The sequence below is a fragment of the Ovis aries genome, chromosome 21, assembly GCF_016772045.2.
Source record: "Ovis aries strain OAR_USU_Benz2616 breed Rambouillet chromosome 21, ARS-UI_Ramb_v3.0, whole genome shotgun sequence".
In the NCBI taxonomy this organism is placed as follows: Eukaryota; Metazoa; Chordata; class Mammalia; order Artiodactyla; family Bovidae; genus Ovis; species Ovis aries.
In genome coordinates this window covers 23,892,393-23,908,101 of record NC_056074.1, presented here as the reverse complement: position 1 = coordinate 23,908,101, position 15,709 = coordinate 23,892,393, and the positions used below count along the sequence as shown (strand labels likewise).

The following is a 15,709-nucleotide window of genomic DNA, read 5'->3' as shown; positions in this document are numbered from 1 at the left end:
ACACACCTCATACACACACACACCTCATACACACACACACACCCCTCATACACACACACACACACCTCATACCTCATACACACACACACAACTCATAAGGGGAACAAAAGCAAAGTAATACGTCGGAACACAGAGGACAGAGAGATCACACTGAGTTAAAAGTAACCACAGAAACCTTTCTAACGGAAGCAGCACTAGAGCTAAGGAAATGGAAAGGGTAACAAGGCAGCAAGAAGCCAAGTATTTACTGTTGTTCAGTCACTCAGTCGTGTCTTAGTCTTTGCGACCCCATGGACTGCAGCCCACCAGGCTCCTCCATCCATGGGATTTCCCAGGCAATACTGGAGTGTGTTGCCATTTCCTTCTCCAGGGGATCTTCCCAACTCAGGGATCGAATCTGTGTCTCCTGCACTGGCAAGTCAGAGGATATATTTGGAGAATATAAGTCTTTGGCTGAAACACAGGATACAAGCAATGGAATAAAAAAAGATAAACCTGGATATTAATTCAGGTACAAGTTTCAAAGCACTATGAATCTCAAACCAAGGAACCTGAACAAATTATAATTTGGTAAGCAACAGAAAGACATTGAAGGATTTAGTACTGGTAGACAACATAATTTCTGTAAAGTGCTGTGGGCAGACACTAGAAACCAAGGACTTGAGAAAAGCGGTTAGAAGTGAGAAACTGAAGATAAAGTCTTTTAGTTTCTCAAGACATCTTGCGGAGAAGGAGAAAACCTCTCTTGACCTTATGAGCAGGGGAGACTCAAACAGAATTTAGAATGATAGGGACTGAAGATACAAGAAAAAGCAGATGAATCACCATGTAAGGTCCTAAGAAAGACAGAAAGGAATGACATCAAGACCACAGTGGCCATCTCTTCCACCTGCAAACTTAAATTCTGATCCGGATAGACCATTTGGCATTGACTCAGTGCAGAGAGAATGACCTGGAAATTATGACCTAATCGGGTAAAAAACCTAGTTTCTATTTCTCTGAAAAAGACTTTAATAGAGATGAGAACAAAAAGGGAACAGCATATACAATCTCAGTTCGCAAGAGAAGTTGCTGAGTGTTAGTGAAAGTGAAAGTTGCTCAGTCGTGTCTGACTGTTTGAGACCCTGTGGACTGTAGCCCACCAGGCTCCTCTGTCCATGGAATTTTCCAAACCAGAATACTGGAGTGAGTAGCCGTTCCCTTCTTTTTAGGATCTTCCCAACCCAGGGATCAAACTCAGTCTCCTGCATTGCACACGGATTCTTTGCCATCTTGAGCTATCAGGGAAGCCCAGTGATAGTGTTGCTGCTGTTGCTGCTAAGTCACTTCAGTCATGTCCGACTCTGTGCGACCCCATAGACGGCAGCCCACCAGGCTCCCCCGTCCCTGGGATTCTCCAGGCAAGAACACTGGAGTGGGTTGCCATTTCCTTCTCCAACGCATGAAAGTGAAAAGTGAAAGTAAAGTCGCTCAGTTGTGTCCGACTCTTAGCGACCCCATGGACTGCAGCCTACCAGGCTCCTCTGTCCATGGATTTTCCAGGCAAGAGTACTGGAGTGGGGTGCCATTGCCTTCTCCGGGTGACAGTGTTACACCATTCCAAATTTATATCTTCCCTTGCGCTTACTTTGGCACTGCCTTTCTTTGGGATTGGAATGAAAACTGACCTTTTCCAGTCCTGTGGCCACTGCTGAGTTTTCCAAATTTGCTGGCATAGTGAGTGCAGCACTTTCACAGCATCATCTTTCAGGATTTGAAACAGTTCAACTGGAATTCCATCATCTCCACTAGCTTTGTTTGTAGTGATGCTTTCTAAGGCCCACTTGACTTCACATTCCAGGATGTCTGGCTCTAGATGAGTGATCACACCATCGTGATTATCTTGGTCATGAAGATCTTTTTGTATAGTTCTTCTGTGTATTCTTGCCACCTCTTCTTAATATCTTCTGCTTCTGTTAGGTCCATACCATTTCTGTCCTTTATCGAGCCCATCTTTGCATGAAATGTTCCCTTGGTATCTCTGATTTTCTTGAAGAGATCTCTAGTCTTTCCCATTCTGTTGTTTTCCTCTATTTCTTTGCACTGATAGCTGAGAAAGGCTTTCTTATCTCTGCTTGCTATTCTTTGAACTCTGCATTCAGATGCTTATATCTTTCCTTTTCTCCTTTGCTTTTTGCTTCTTTTTTCACAGCTATTTGTAAGGCCTCCTCAGAAAGCCATTTTGCTTTTTTGCATTTCTTTTCCATGGGGATGGTATTGACCCTGTCTCCTGTACAATGTCACAAACCTCATTACATAGTTCATCAGGCACTCTATCTATCAGATCTAGTCCCTTAAATCTATTTCTCATTTCCACTGTATAATCACAAGGGATTTGACTTAGGTCATACCTGAATGGTCTAGTGGTTTTCCCTACTTTCTTCAATTTAAGTCTGAATTTGGCAATAAGGAGTTCATGATATGAGCCACAGTCAGTTCCTGGTCTTGTTTTTGTTGACAGTATACAGCTTCTCCAACACGCTAGTAAAGTGATGCTCAAAATTCTCCAAGCCAGGTTTCAGCAGTATGTGAACCGTGAAATTCCAGATGTCCAGGCTGGTTTTAGAAAAGGCAGAGGAACCAGAGATCAAATTGCCAACATCTGCTGGATCATCGAAGAAGCAAGAGAGTTCCAGAAAAACATCTATTTCTGCTTTATTGACTATGCCAAAGCCTTTGACTGTGTGGATCACAATAAACTGTGGAAAATTCTTCAAGAGATAGGAATCACAGACCACCTGACCTGCCTCTTGAGAAACCTATATGCAGGTCAGGAAGCAACAGTTAGAACTGGACATGGAACAACAGACTGGTTCCAAATAGGAAAAGGAGTATGTCAAGGCTGTATATTGTCACCCTGCTTTATTTAACTTATATGCAGAGTACATCATGAAAAACGCTGGGCTGGAAGAAGCACAAGCTGGAATCAAGATTGCTGGGAGAAATATCAATAACCTCAGATATGCAGATGACACGCCCTTATGGCACAAAGTGAAGAGGAACTAAAAAGCCTCTTGATGAAAGTGAAAGTGGAGAGTGAAAAAGTTGGCTTAAAGCTCAACATTCAGAAAATGAAGATCATGGCATCTGGTCCCATCACTTCATGGGAAACAGATGGGGAAACAGTGGAAACAGTATCAGACTTTATTTTGAGGGGCTCCAAAATCACTTCAGATGGTGAGTGCAGCCATGAAATTAAAAGGTGCTTACTCCTTGGAAGAAAAGTTATGAGCAACCTAGATAGCATATTGAAAAGCAGAGACATTACTTTGCCAACAAAGGTCCATCTAAGTCAAGGCTATGGTTTTTCCAGTAGTCATGTATGGATATGAGAGTTGGACTGTGTAGAAAGCTGAGCACCAAAGAATTGATGCTTTTGAACTCTCGAGAGTCCCTTGGACTGCAAGGAGATTCAACCAGTCCATTCTGAAGGAGATTAGCCCTGGGATTTCTTTGGAGGGAACGATGCTGAAGCTGAAACTCCAGTACTTTGGCCACCTCATGTGAAGAGTTGACTCACTGGAAAAGACTCTGATGCTGGGAGGGATTGGGGGCAGGAGGAGAAGGGGAAGACAGAGGATGAGATGGCTGGATGGCATCACTGACTCAATTGACATGAGTCTGAGTGAACTCCGGGAGTTGGTGATGGACAGGGAGGCCTGGCGTGCTGTGATTCATGGGATCGCAGAGAGTCAGACACGACTGAGCGACTGAACTGAACTGAACTGCGCTTACTATCTCTGAAGACTCCTTACCTCCCAGACCTACTTACCAAAATCTTCCCAGGCTTTCAGGTCCAGAATAAGTCCCACTTCTCATAATTCTCAAAGTGGAAGACTCATAGATAACTCGTTGCACACATCCACATAATTCAAAAATTAATCTGAATTAAGGTTCTGGATCCCTGAACATTTTCAGGAAGGGAAAGGAAGTGCTCCCTCTCATGAAGCTGCACAGTCCACTCCTCCACAGCTCACACCATTATAAGGTACTTCCTTACTACTGGGCTGAAACCTGAAACCTGAACTTTTATTCCCAACTGTGGCTTCTACAGTTTAAGAAAATGTCTGCATGCATGCTAAGTCACTTCAGTCGTGTCTGACTTATTGCAACCCTATGTACTGTAGCCGGCCAGGCTCTCCTGTGCATGGGATTCTCCAGGCAAGAGTACTGGAGTGTGTTGCATGCCCTCCTCCAGGGGATCTTCCTTACCCAGGGATCAAACCTGTGTCTCCTGCATTTTGATAGGCAGGTTCTTTACCAAGAGTGCCACCTGGGAAGCTCAAGGAAATGTTTACGCCTTACAAAACAGTCCTTCAGTATTTGAAAAATGTCATGAGGTCTTCTAAAAATTTAACAACACCAGTTCTTCACTCATTCTGACCTGACAATTTCCAAATTCCTCTCAGTTCTGATAAGCCTTCCACACAGGGCCTTTAGTTTGCCTGAACATGTCCTATCCAGAACTGAACATAAAACTCTTCAGTAGCTTAATAACCAGAACAGAGTAGAAACACTAACTTCCTTGACCTGGACACTAAGTTTCTATATTACGTCCTAAATCAGTATCAGAGGCAGTTTTTGTGTGTTTTTTTCCAGGTATGTTTTTAAAGTAGCCATGTCACACTTCTGATTCAACAGAGAAAGAAGCTAACTAACACCCAAAGAAATTTTCAAAAAAAATTAATATAATCTTCCTAGCTAGTACCTGGGCTTCCCTGGTGACTTAGTGGTAAAGAATACGCCTGCCAATGCAGGAGACACAGATTCGATCCTTGGGTTGGGAAGATCTCCTGGAGAAGGAAATGGCAACCCACTCCAATATTCTTGCCTGCGAAATCCCACAAATAGAAGCGCTTGGGGAGCTGTAATCCATGGAGTCACGAAAGAGTTGGAGACAACTTAGTACCTAGATACAGTAGAAATGAGCTCAAATTGAAAGCTGCTATTAATCAAATTCAACAATGGATATAAAAAGTACCCTGAAATTTTTAAGCTGTTCAAACTAGAACAGTAGAATGTTGATACTTGTTAAAGTTTGGTTAGGTATACATGAGGGTTCATTGTACTATTCTGTCTGTCTGTGTTTGAAATTTTACTGAACAAGATTTTTTATTGAGGTACATATAGTTAAATTACAATGCTGTGTTAGTTTCAAGTGTACAGCAAAATGACTTAGTCATACACATATATGCATTCAAGACTTTTAAGTAAATATTTAACAAGAATCTCTGTACAAATCTTTCATTCTATATAAACCTTCTATGCATCCATGGTTTAATATATGCTGTTTCTGGAATCTTCCTCCAGATAAGAAAAACCGGTCTCTCCACAAAACTGAGTTTAACTATTACTTCTGTCACAGTTAGCCTAGCAAAACACTAAGCAAACAGAGGGTGGCCATAAATGCTTACCAAAGTCAATGAAAAAACCTTTTGAAGAGCTGGTTTACTAAAGGTCACAGAGCTCATAAGCCGAGGTGAAACTAAAATCCACTAATCTTGAGTCCAAATCTAATTACCTTTCCATTTCCCATATTCCTTGATGGCAACATAAAAAGCAGTAGGATCAAAAAAAGGTTTTTCTCTTGGCCTAGTACTCATTTTACTGAACCAGTGTTTGCTGCGCAAACACCCAACGCAAATCACAGCGTTCTCTTTTCCCCACTAGATGCGAGGAAGGAAGAAAAGGCAAGAGAGAAGGAAAAGGAAGAAAAATTAAAGATATTATGCCAAAGGGAGGTTGGGGATTTCCTCATAATGGGATCTTTCTATAAAGAAGGCTGAACGCCAAAGAATCGATGCCTTTCGAACTGCGGTGCTGGAAAACACTCTTTGAGAGTCCACTGGACAGCCAGATCAAACCAGTCAATCCTAAAGGAAATCAACCCTGAATATTCATTAGAAGGAGTGATGCTGAAGCTGAAGCTCCAATACTTTGGCCACAAGATGCAAAGAGCCAACTCTTTGGAAAGGACTCTGATACTGGGAAAGACTGAGGGCAGGAGAAGGGGGGAGACAGAGGATGAGAAGGTTGGATAGCATCACCGACTCCATGGACATGAATTTGAGCTAACTCTGGGACAAAGTGGAGGACAGCGAAGCCTGGCATGTTGCAGCCCATGGGGTCGCAAAGTCGGACACGACTGAGTGACTCAACAACTACTACTCAAGTAATAGAGAACTCCTCTCTACCTTAGACCAAGAAATGGCGACTCACTCACTCATGCACTCAACGTCTTGCACGCATCTTTGCAGACATCTGACCACAAGCTCCCTGCCTAGCGAACTCCTAACTTAGCAGTTAACTTTAATACTACATTCAGATCTCTTGAAAGAAGAGGCGGTAATCAAGTTTTCAAAGCCAGGCTCACAGCCTGTAAGTCTCAGCCCCTCTCTACCACCTCTAGGCAGGCAGCCCCCAACTTTCTGTGGGTCACAGCCTCTCTCCCGGCTAGGCGCCCGCACACTCACCGCGCGCTAAGAGCCGCACCTGAGCTTCAGTCTTCCCTCCTACTCCTCCCCGCCCAGGCTTACGTCATCCCGGAGCGCCGGGGACGCCGGGACAAAGCTGTTAACGGTACTTCCTCGTCACGTGACGGGTTACGCCCTGCTTGCGCGTGGTCCCTCCCCCTTCGGCCGCGGTCGCGATTACGCTCTCTGCGGCCTGCCCGCTGCCGGCCGAAGACGCAGCGCCGAACGGGACCGGAGGAGCTCTAGGCCAAAGGGGTGAGACAGCCAAGTTCCTGGGACCTTTCACCGCTTAAAGCCGGCGAGAGGAAATGAAACAGGCGGGCACCGGCGGAGGAGGGAGGGAACTAGCGGAAGGTGTCATGGCGGCCGTGCTCTGGGGTCACGTGCCCCTCAGGCCCGCCTTCGTACTTCCGGTCACGTGCCCTCAGAGTTCTCGCAGCCAGCGATGGAGGCGAGACCCCCTAGTAACAGAGGCGGTGGCGGTGGCGGCGGCTACTGGGTTTCAGCCTCTTTCCCGCAGCGTCTCTGAGAAGCCCAGCGGAACTCGACTCGACACAGCGCAGTAACTTAGTCCCTGCCCAGGGCCGTCTCCCACCTGGTAAGTTTAGACCGAAAAATGGGGGTGGACTGGTGGGTGATGAGCTGACAGGCCTGGGGGCCGCAGGACGGCACGGAATCTGCCCCTTTTTCCTGTATCCCTGTCGCCGTTGCTGCAGTTCCCAATTCTGCTGTCTCGGTTGGCCGTTTATTTTTCTGAAGAGAGGAAGAGGCGACCCCTAATCTGCTTGTCTATAGGAAGCCAACTCCTCCACTGAAAGCAGGGACTCAAAGATGTACCCGAAGCTGGGATGAGACTTGGCTCATGAGGGTGAAGGACGTGGAAGCCTCTCTCTCTCTGAGGAGCTCTTCCCGTTAGAAAACGTGCTATTGAGTCTTTCGGTTTCTGTAAGGGAAAAGCTTTCATCTTAGTTCCACACACCTTTTGCTTCGCTTGTCAATCCTGTCCCTCTTAAAACGAACTTAACACGTGTGCCAGTTCACCCCACCCCCGCCACTCACACACCAAGTTTTGATCTTTGCCCGACTTGATCATGTTTAAGCACCAACACATGGAAATATATAATTATTTTAGAAATTCTCAAAGGCTAAATTATGTAAGGAAGTGTTTTCGGTTGACTCTTAAACGCCTGTTTTAGGGTCTATAAAAAGGCGGCAGGAGGGGGAGGTGTGACGGGAGGAAAGAGATAAAAACTTAACCTTTTGCCCATTAGCAGACCCAGTTTTAAAAACATACCGAAACTGTGTGGTTTAAAGTATACTTTGCCGTAAGTACTGACTCCATAAGGAAGTGGAACAATTTTTCCTAGTGAATTCTTACCAGAAACCCCAGACATATAAAGCAGCATGCCATGGTGGAATTGCATTTGGGAGCCCTCAGCCTCCCCTCTTGGAACACAGTTTGAAAATCACTGAACTCGACTTTGGTAACTAAAGCAAGGTTGCCAACCCTAAGGTAGATTTTGAAAAATCAAAGGTAGAAAAATGAAATGAAGAGGTCACAGCAGAGGGGAGGGTAACCTCTAGTATCAGGGTTTTGGCATACAAAAGGACTAGGCTCTAGAAGGAACTTTGTGCCTTTTAGCTGACCAAAATCCCTGGTTTGGAAAAAAGGGAGAGGTAATTTGGAGCCATTAAACCTGTTCTGCTACTCTCACTCAGCCAACACTTAGCAGTGCAGCAGATTGAAAGATTTGAGTCTCTTCTGGGTGGTACTAATAATAAATAGATATGGCAGTGCTCATGTGGGAAAAAAAAAAAAAATCACACAAATGCAGAGAGAGCTGCTTAAAAATACCAGGAAGGTTGATGCAAAGAGAGGAATCGGTTAAAAACAGTGCACCAGACGATCAGCTTCAGTCAGTTGTGGCTGCTTCCTATACCTCCTGCTCTAAAGGCTTACATCTTCTTCCTGATGGTCTGTCTGTACATCTTTTAGCCCTGCTTTTCTGTGCTGCTGGTTTTCCCCTCACCGTCAGAAGTTGTCAGGTGTACCTTGAGCTTTCCAAGCATTTTGCCCACTGTGTCTACTTCATGGATACTGCTACTGGAAGTGTCTTTAGTTCTTTCCTCCTTTCTGCACTTTGATTACCAGCTGATTGCTGTCCTCTCGCTGTTGGTATCCTGCTTTTGGCATGCAGAATTTTATCAGTGAATACAAGCCTTCACTTCCTTCTGTCTTGCATATCTGTGGCATTTCCTCCTCCTCCCTTTCCCTGCACTGCTGTAAAATGAAAAAGTGCTTGGTCTTAAAATTGCTACCTCAGTTTATCCATTTAATGCCCTCCTTACATATGTGACGATCCTTATAACAGTACATTTTGGTCACTCTGTACATACTTCCAAGATTTATTCCCTGTAGTGCTGAATTGTTAACATTTTTTAGGATTGCCTGACAGCAAGCAGCATTCCAGATCTCCATTTTGTATGCTGGCAGACACAGAAGCGCTTTCTCTAATAATAATCCTCGTTTTAGAGAGTGATACGGAATTTATTTCATGTGTCTTCTGTTTTGTTTTCCTGCACCATTTATCTCTCACGTTGGAAAGGGAATGGAAATGCAGAGATACAGGATGTAGGAAATGGAAAGTTAAAGATTTCTGCCAAATAGTTTCAAATTATTCTTAGCCCTGTTTACTTATAAGCCAGTTATTGGAATCTGTGAGGAATGGTACTGTGATCTGTGAATTGAGTTCCTGAAGTTTAGTCCAGAATGTATGTACAAAGGTTTCTTGTTTCTTAACCGAGGTTGTATTCTTTGAACAGCAGAGATCTTGCATAGATGTCACAGGTGCTTATTGGACTGTTCCCTCGGGCTTAAATATGCTGCTGGGCTCTGTATTGCCATGAACAACATATGCAGCCTCTGCCCTACTTTGTGAAGCTTGCAGTCTTGCCAGGAGACATACGTTAAAGAGTTACTTTAAAAATTAATTACAGTAGTGAGAAGTGCTGTAAAGAGAAGAACAGGAAACCTTGCCTGGTGACTTTGAAACTTGGAGGAGACCAAAAAATGAGTACAAGCAAGTTGATGGAAAGGGAGGAGACTGTGTCAAGGCTCAGTGCAAGTAAATATTTAACTGCAAGTGAATTAATGCCTTTGCTGGAGGATTTTGCTATTTAAAGTAAGTCTTGTGGCAGATTATTTCATAAAGTAATCTTTTAAGTAAAGCTAGATCTTCATCAAGCCGCTTTATTTAAATGTAACCGCATCAGTATTTTTCCTAAACAAAATATTCTGTGGCTCTTACAGAGTTCTGCTAGAAAGAATTTTTTGCTTCCCCAAGGAGCCCCCTTCAAGAAAAATCTAGAAATCTTAGATGCCATTGCAGGATGGTACCACTGATTCTGTTAAACTTCCTAAAACTGGTCCTTCTGTAGTTAACAGAGGTGCTGCAGTTGAGCAGGGAAATTTGCCAAGCAAGTTATCTGTAAGACAGTCAGCTAGTTATTCCCAGTGTTCAGTAACTTGTCTTCATTTTTAAAGTTCTCTCTAAATGGATTTTAATATGAATGGCTTTACCTTTTGTTTTTCCAAATTGATTTAAAGTAGCCAACTAATAGTTCTATTAATCTAATTTATCCTCTGCTCTACGGTTCCTCTGTCTTCATTCATCTTTCTTCCTTACCGTCCCATCTCAGAAAAGTTTTCCTGTTCTTTTCCAAAGCTAATACTTTTATTTGTGCCTGTAAGCCCAGTTAATTGGGGACTTTCTCTACCAGCTGTCCTTGCTTTTCCTCCATACATGGACATACTTGAAATTATCCTGTCATTATTTGCTTATCCCCCTCCACACACCCTCCCCATCTGTCTTTCTCAGATTTTAATTCATGTTTCCTAAAACATGGTTCCTGTGGTATGCAGTTTAATTTTACAAAGTATAGATAAGTTTTTAAAAATTTTGTAATAATTTATGCTACAATATTAATGTAAAAATATTTAATGTTTCCATAGATGTTATAAAATTACTATAAGTTAAAATTTTAATACTAAATAAAAATAATATGCATATTACAAAACTTGAAGATAACAGTTGTTTTAATTCTTACCCACAGTAACCACCTGTAACATTTTCCCATGTTGCTTATAAATATAGTTTGATAGATCATCAACTCTTGGAAAGTTGTTTTTTTTTTTTTTTTTTTAGGTATTTAGTTATTTGACTGCACTGGGTCTTAGTTGCAGCTTGTGGGATCTAGTTCCCTGAACAGGGATCAAATCCCGGCCCCCTGCCTTGGGAACCCAGGGTCTTAACCACTGGACCACCAGGGAAGTCCCTGGAAAGACGTTTTTTAATAACTTTTTCTCATTACAAAATACAGTGTTTGTTGTAGATAGTCAAGAAAACAAAAAGAACATTGAAATCATCTGTAGTCCTGTCACCATAGGTAACCACTATTCAGTTGGGTATATGTCTCTCCTGTCACATATATTTGCAGAGTAGCATAATGGAACTCCAAGGTCAGACTGACCCAGATTCAAACCCAGTTCTACTTCTTGATGCTTTGGGAAAGCCTCTGGATTTCTTAGACCCAGTTTCCTTTATCTGCAGGATGGAACTAATAATAGAACCTACCTCAGGATTGTTAACTGGGGACTCAATGAGATAATAAAGAATTTAGCCCAATTGCTGGCATGTATTACAAGCATTCAATAAGTTTTAGATAGGTTTTTTTTAAAATTTAAATGTATATAATCAAACTAGGGTTTTTTGCTCGTTTTGAGCACCTAACGGAATTTTTTTTTTTAAATAGTCCTTTAGGGACTACCCTGGCAGTCCAGTGGTTAAGACAGCGTGCTTTCACTGCCGATGGCCGAGGTTGGACCCCTGGTCAGGGAACTTACATCCCACACACCGCAGCACAACCAAAAAAGGGGGAAAATAAAAAAACACTTATTTAAAACCATGGTTTTTCAAACTTTTTAAGCAACGGTAATCAAAATTTCAGGAGGACATCAAGTAAATCAGTTAAAACATGGCATTAAGAATTTTGATCCTTTATCATATATGATGTATATTAAAGCTGGAGGTTGTAAATAACATGGGAAAATGTTTTCAATCACAAGTAAACAAGATGATTAACTTGGGGCATTTTTTAAAATCCTTGTTACTGGACTTAATGAAACTCAGTCCCAGCATTTATAAATGCCTGCATAATACAGACTCTTTACCTGCATGACTTAGCAGCACCTCAGACTCATTTTCAGAGCTGAATTGTTTGTCTTCACTTACAAACTTGTTTTTTCTTCTGTTTCAGTAAATGGCATCACTGTACTCCTGTCAGCAACACTTAGAAGTGGGGTGTGAGTAAGCAGCTCTGACATCTTCAGCACAACATCTATTAATTCTGCTTCCTCAGTACTCCTCCTTGTCTCTTCCTCTCCGTTCTCACCGCCCGCCGCCTGCTTCAGACCCTTCTGGTCCCTCTCTTCAGTCTCTCTCATATTGTCTTAGATTAATTTCCTAAAATACAAATTGGTCCCCTATTTTAATCTTTTAGAAGTTTTCTATTGTCAACCACACAGTGGGGTATTTTCCATTGTCTGCCTCCATCTTAACTCTTCAATTTCATATCCCACTGATCCCTATTATGAATTTTGTGCTACATCCAGAGCAAACTAGTAACCATCCCTAGCCCCAATCCTTGAGTTCCAAACCTTTGCCCCAAGCCATTGCTTTTGATAACAATGCTTATTCTCTTTTCTCTGTCAAAACCCTCATTTAAGACCCAATTCATGAATAACATACATTAAAAAAAAAAAAACTACTGATTCATGTAACATGGTGGATTTCAAAAAGCCAAAAATGAAAGCATACGTGCTGCATGATTCCATTTCCAATGAAATCCTGGAACAGACAAAAACTAGCCTGTGGTGATAGGAATCAGAACAGTTGCTGGAGGGTGGGAGGAAGAGAGTAGACTAGAAAGGGATGCGAGAAAACTTGGTAGGGCAATGGAAATGTTCTCTCTCTAGTTTTGGGTAATGGTACAGGGGCATAAACAGTTGTCAAAATGCGTCAAACAGAACACCTAAGAACTATGCATTTTGTTGTTTTCTTAATTATAACTGCATATTTCTTAGTTGCCCTAAGGTATCTATGACAAAGCCTCTTGTGTGAAGAAGTTAAGTGCCTGAGTCATAAATCAGAATGTTTTTTTAATCTCCCTGAACTTTACACATCCTAATTTACATGGATTCACACACCTATCTTGCTCGCTAGACTGGAAGCTTTCTGAAAGCAGAAATTGCCACCGGCAGACATTTGTCATAATCCTTAGACTCCTTGGCTCAGTACAGAACTATTGAATAAATGTGTTCACACTGATTCTTTTCCACTTGGGGATGGAGTAACCTGTAAGGAAACTTACGAAAGGGAAGATCTGGCTAATCAAAATTCAGGTAGTAAACTTCAGAGAAATTAAAAGTTTAGTCTTTTTTTAACTTGTGTTTTTTATATTTAAATCACTGCCTCAGTGAGTAAGAAATATTACAATAAAGCTTCACTTGTTTGCTCACATTTAATTCTTATGACACCTGTGTATGTTAATTTGTCTGAAATTATAACTCATACCTGAACCAGTAAATCTTTTTAAGCTATATTTTAAGTCATTGCTTTGAGAATGAAAACTAAAGTCATAACTTCACCAGAAATGGCATATATGCCCTTTGTGCTACCAGTTTCCCCATCCCAGCCCATGGCAGACTTCATCAGTTGTGGCATCCTTCCTGCTGAACCCAGACTCATTCTAGATAGCCACACTCAAGGCGCTAGGCTTTGGGTTGGGTGGTTCAGAATCCCAGAATTGGGGAGAAGTTGAGGGACTCTCCAGGCAAACGTTTCCTAGGTAACAGATTAGCCATATACAAATGAAACTAACAGTTGAAGACATTTGATTGTTAAAAGGTGTGGGAAATAGCATCTGAAGTATTAAGTGTTAAATTATTTCAGTTTTATTTTTAAGCACACAGAAGGAAACTTAGACCAAGTTTTTAGATCTGGGAGTGGTTTTAGGAAGGCTGCACAAACCCTGTAGCTCTTGGTTTTTTCAGTTGGAACAATTTGAACTGAATTATCCAGCAGTATAATTCTAAAGTTCTACAGTTCCAAGAATAGGTTATAAACCACATGCTGCTGCTGCTAAGTCGCCCCAGTCGTGTCTGACTCTGTGCAACCCCATAGACGGCAGCCCACCAGGCTCCGCTGTCCCTGGGATCCTCCAGGCAAGAACACTGGAGTGGGTTGCCATTTCCTTCTCCAATGCATGAAAGGGAAAAGTGAAAGTGAAGTCACTCAGTCATATCCGACTGTTAGTGACCCCATGGACGGCAGCCTACCAGGCTCCTCCACCCATGGGATTTTCCAGGCAAGAGTACTGGAGTGAGTTGACATTGCCTTTTCCTTATAAACCACATATTTGTAGTCAAATCATACATTTAAGATTTAAGAATATAACTGAAAAAAATAAAAATACTAGGATCAGTGTATGTAGACACGGTTTGAAAACTGGCAGGTGCGTCAGTTTTAATTGTATAAATTCACACCTGTGATATGAACAAAATGAAATTTAATGTTAAAGGAATAGCACAATACTTCAACTTTGAGGGAAACGACTTTTTTTCCCTTTATTACTCATTTTAGTTTTAGAAGGGACTCAAAACCAACAAATCCAACCCTAATTGAGATGTGAAATCTTTTTTTTTTTTTTTAGCACCTTCTAGCCATCATGGCAACTTCATCTGAAGAAGTTTTGTTGATTGTAAAGAAGGTGCGACAGAAGAAGCAGGATGGAGCTCTGTACCTCATGGCAGAAAGAATTGCTTGGGCACCTGAAGGCAAAGATAGATTTACCATCAGCCATATGTATGCAGATATCAAATGTAAGTCAGCTATACTAAGGTCTGATGTATATTGTTTTTGTTAGTAATTTTATAAGGAGACAGCTTATACAATCTTTGTGGATTTTCTATTGTCAAAGAATCAATTGTATTGACATAATTACAAAGTGGGGTCACTGAATGTATATTCTATCACCTGCCTTTCTACAGCAATAGAGTATGTACAATTCACATGTGTAAATCAATCTCATGTAAAGATTTCCACACATACTTTCTTTTTAAGAGTTACCTAATAGTCCACTGAATGGAGTTAGTCATTTACTTAACCTATTGAAGGACATTTAGGAAGTTTCCAGAATTCTGTTATTGAAAGCAGTGTTGTAGTATTGACCTGTGCACTAACATCTTTTTGAGTAGGTCATGTGTATGGGATATACCTCTTCAGTGGACTTACTGGTTCAAATGGCTCATGTATTTAAAATCTTGATAGATGATGCCAGGTTGCCCTTAATAAAATTGTATCATTTAAGTAAAGTGGTCTAATCTTTGGTAATGTGTCCATCATCTATTGAGAAAATAAGCTCAGTTTTATATAAAATGTAGATGGGAGAAATACAGAGCATAATATATTTATATCCTTTTTATGATTTTCAAGTATGAAAGCTAACATCAAAACCCCTTTTCTTTTCCAACTACATTAACTTTGAATTTATTACCCAGTGGCACTTTGTGGCTCAATAATTAAGTTTAAAGGCACTAAGTGAATCCTGAGATTTAGAACCTTTACTCTGAAAGGGATTTCTGCAGTTTACCTAACTAAAAGATCTTGAATAGGAGGGACCCCAGGGGAGTCTGGGCAACAAAGCCCTTGACAAATTGTGGTATCTTAACTGTAACCGTTAATATGAATTCATTTATCTTCCTGGATATGAGATTCTTCTAGATAAAATCCTTTGCAGATTTCAAGAAATATGACACCTTAAAACTTGCGAGAGGTCAGTATACAAGGTCCTTTGTATATGAACAGTTCCCCAAAGGGCTTACCTCTAATTTGCTGCTGAAAATGACCAAGATCTTCATCTTTCTCCCCTGGAATAACTTAGTGTCTTAATTTCCAAAAGGAAATACTGTTTAAAATTCATTATATTAATAATTCAGTACTGCTTGAGCTCTCTGGTCTTTGTCCACTCTCCTGCCAACACTGCTTCCTTTTAAAACTAACTTTCTGTGGAGAAATGCCCCACCAATAATAATCTTGCAAATTAGCATTGGTTCTTCTGTAGCCTCACGAAATAGGAAC

At 41.5% G+C, this 15,709-nt stretch overlaps 2 protein-coding genes across 17 annotated transcripts in view; one reads left to right on the top strand and one right to left on the bottom strand.

Annotated features, from left to right (window-relative positions):
• HPS5 (HPS5 biogenesis of lysosomal organelles complex 2 subunit 2) overlaps positions 1-6,904 on the bottom strand; it is a 45,770-nt gene extending 38,866 nt beyond the window's left edge. For 5 of the 15 annotated variants that reach the window (XM_042237993.2, XM_060403990.1, XM_060403991.1 and 2 more), the window contains exon 1: positions 6,532-6,583. The gene's annotated coding sequence lies outside the window, so the exon portion shown is untranslated. Of the gene's footprint in view, positions 1-6 lie in introns of all 15 variants that reach the window. The other 10 variants (XM_042237992.1, XM_042237991.1, XM_012101804.4 and 7 more) reach the window with 4 other exon arrangements.
• A 34-nt stretch (positions 6,905-6,938) lies between these two features.
• GTF2H1 (general transcription factor IIH subunit 1) overlaps positions 6,939-15,709 on the top strand; it is a 29,666-nt gene continuing 20,895 nt past the window's right edge. Inside the window, exons 1-3 of one of the 2 annotated variants that reach the window (XM_042238001.1) lie at positions 6,939-7,110; positions 11,829-11,874; positions 14,283-14,451. In XM_042238001.1, coding sequence (XP_042093935.1) covers positions 14,298-14,451 — 154 coding nt within the window. In that variant the 5' untranslated portion in view covers positions 6,939-7,110; positions 11,829-11,874; positions 14,283-14,297. The remainder of the gene's footprint in view (positions 7,111-11,828; positions 11,875-14,282; positions 14,452-15,709) is intronic. The other variant, XM_004019471.4, reaches the window with a different exon arrangement.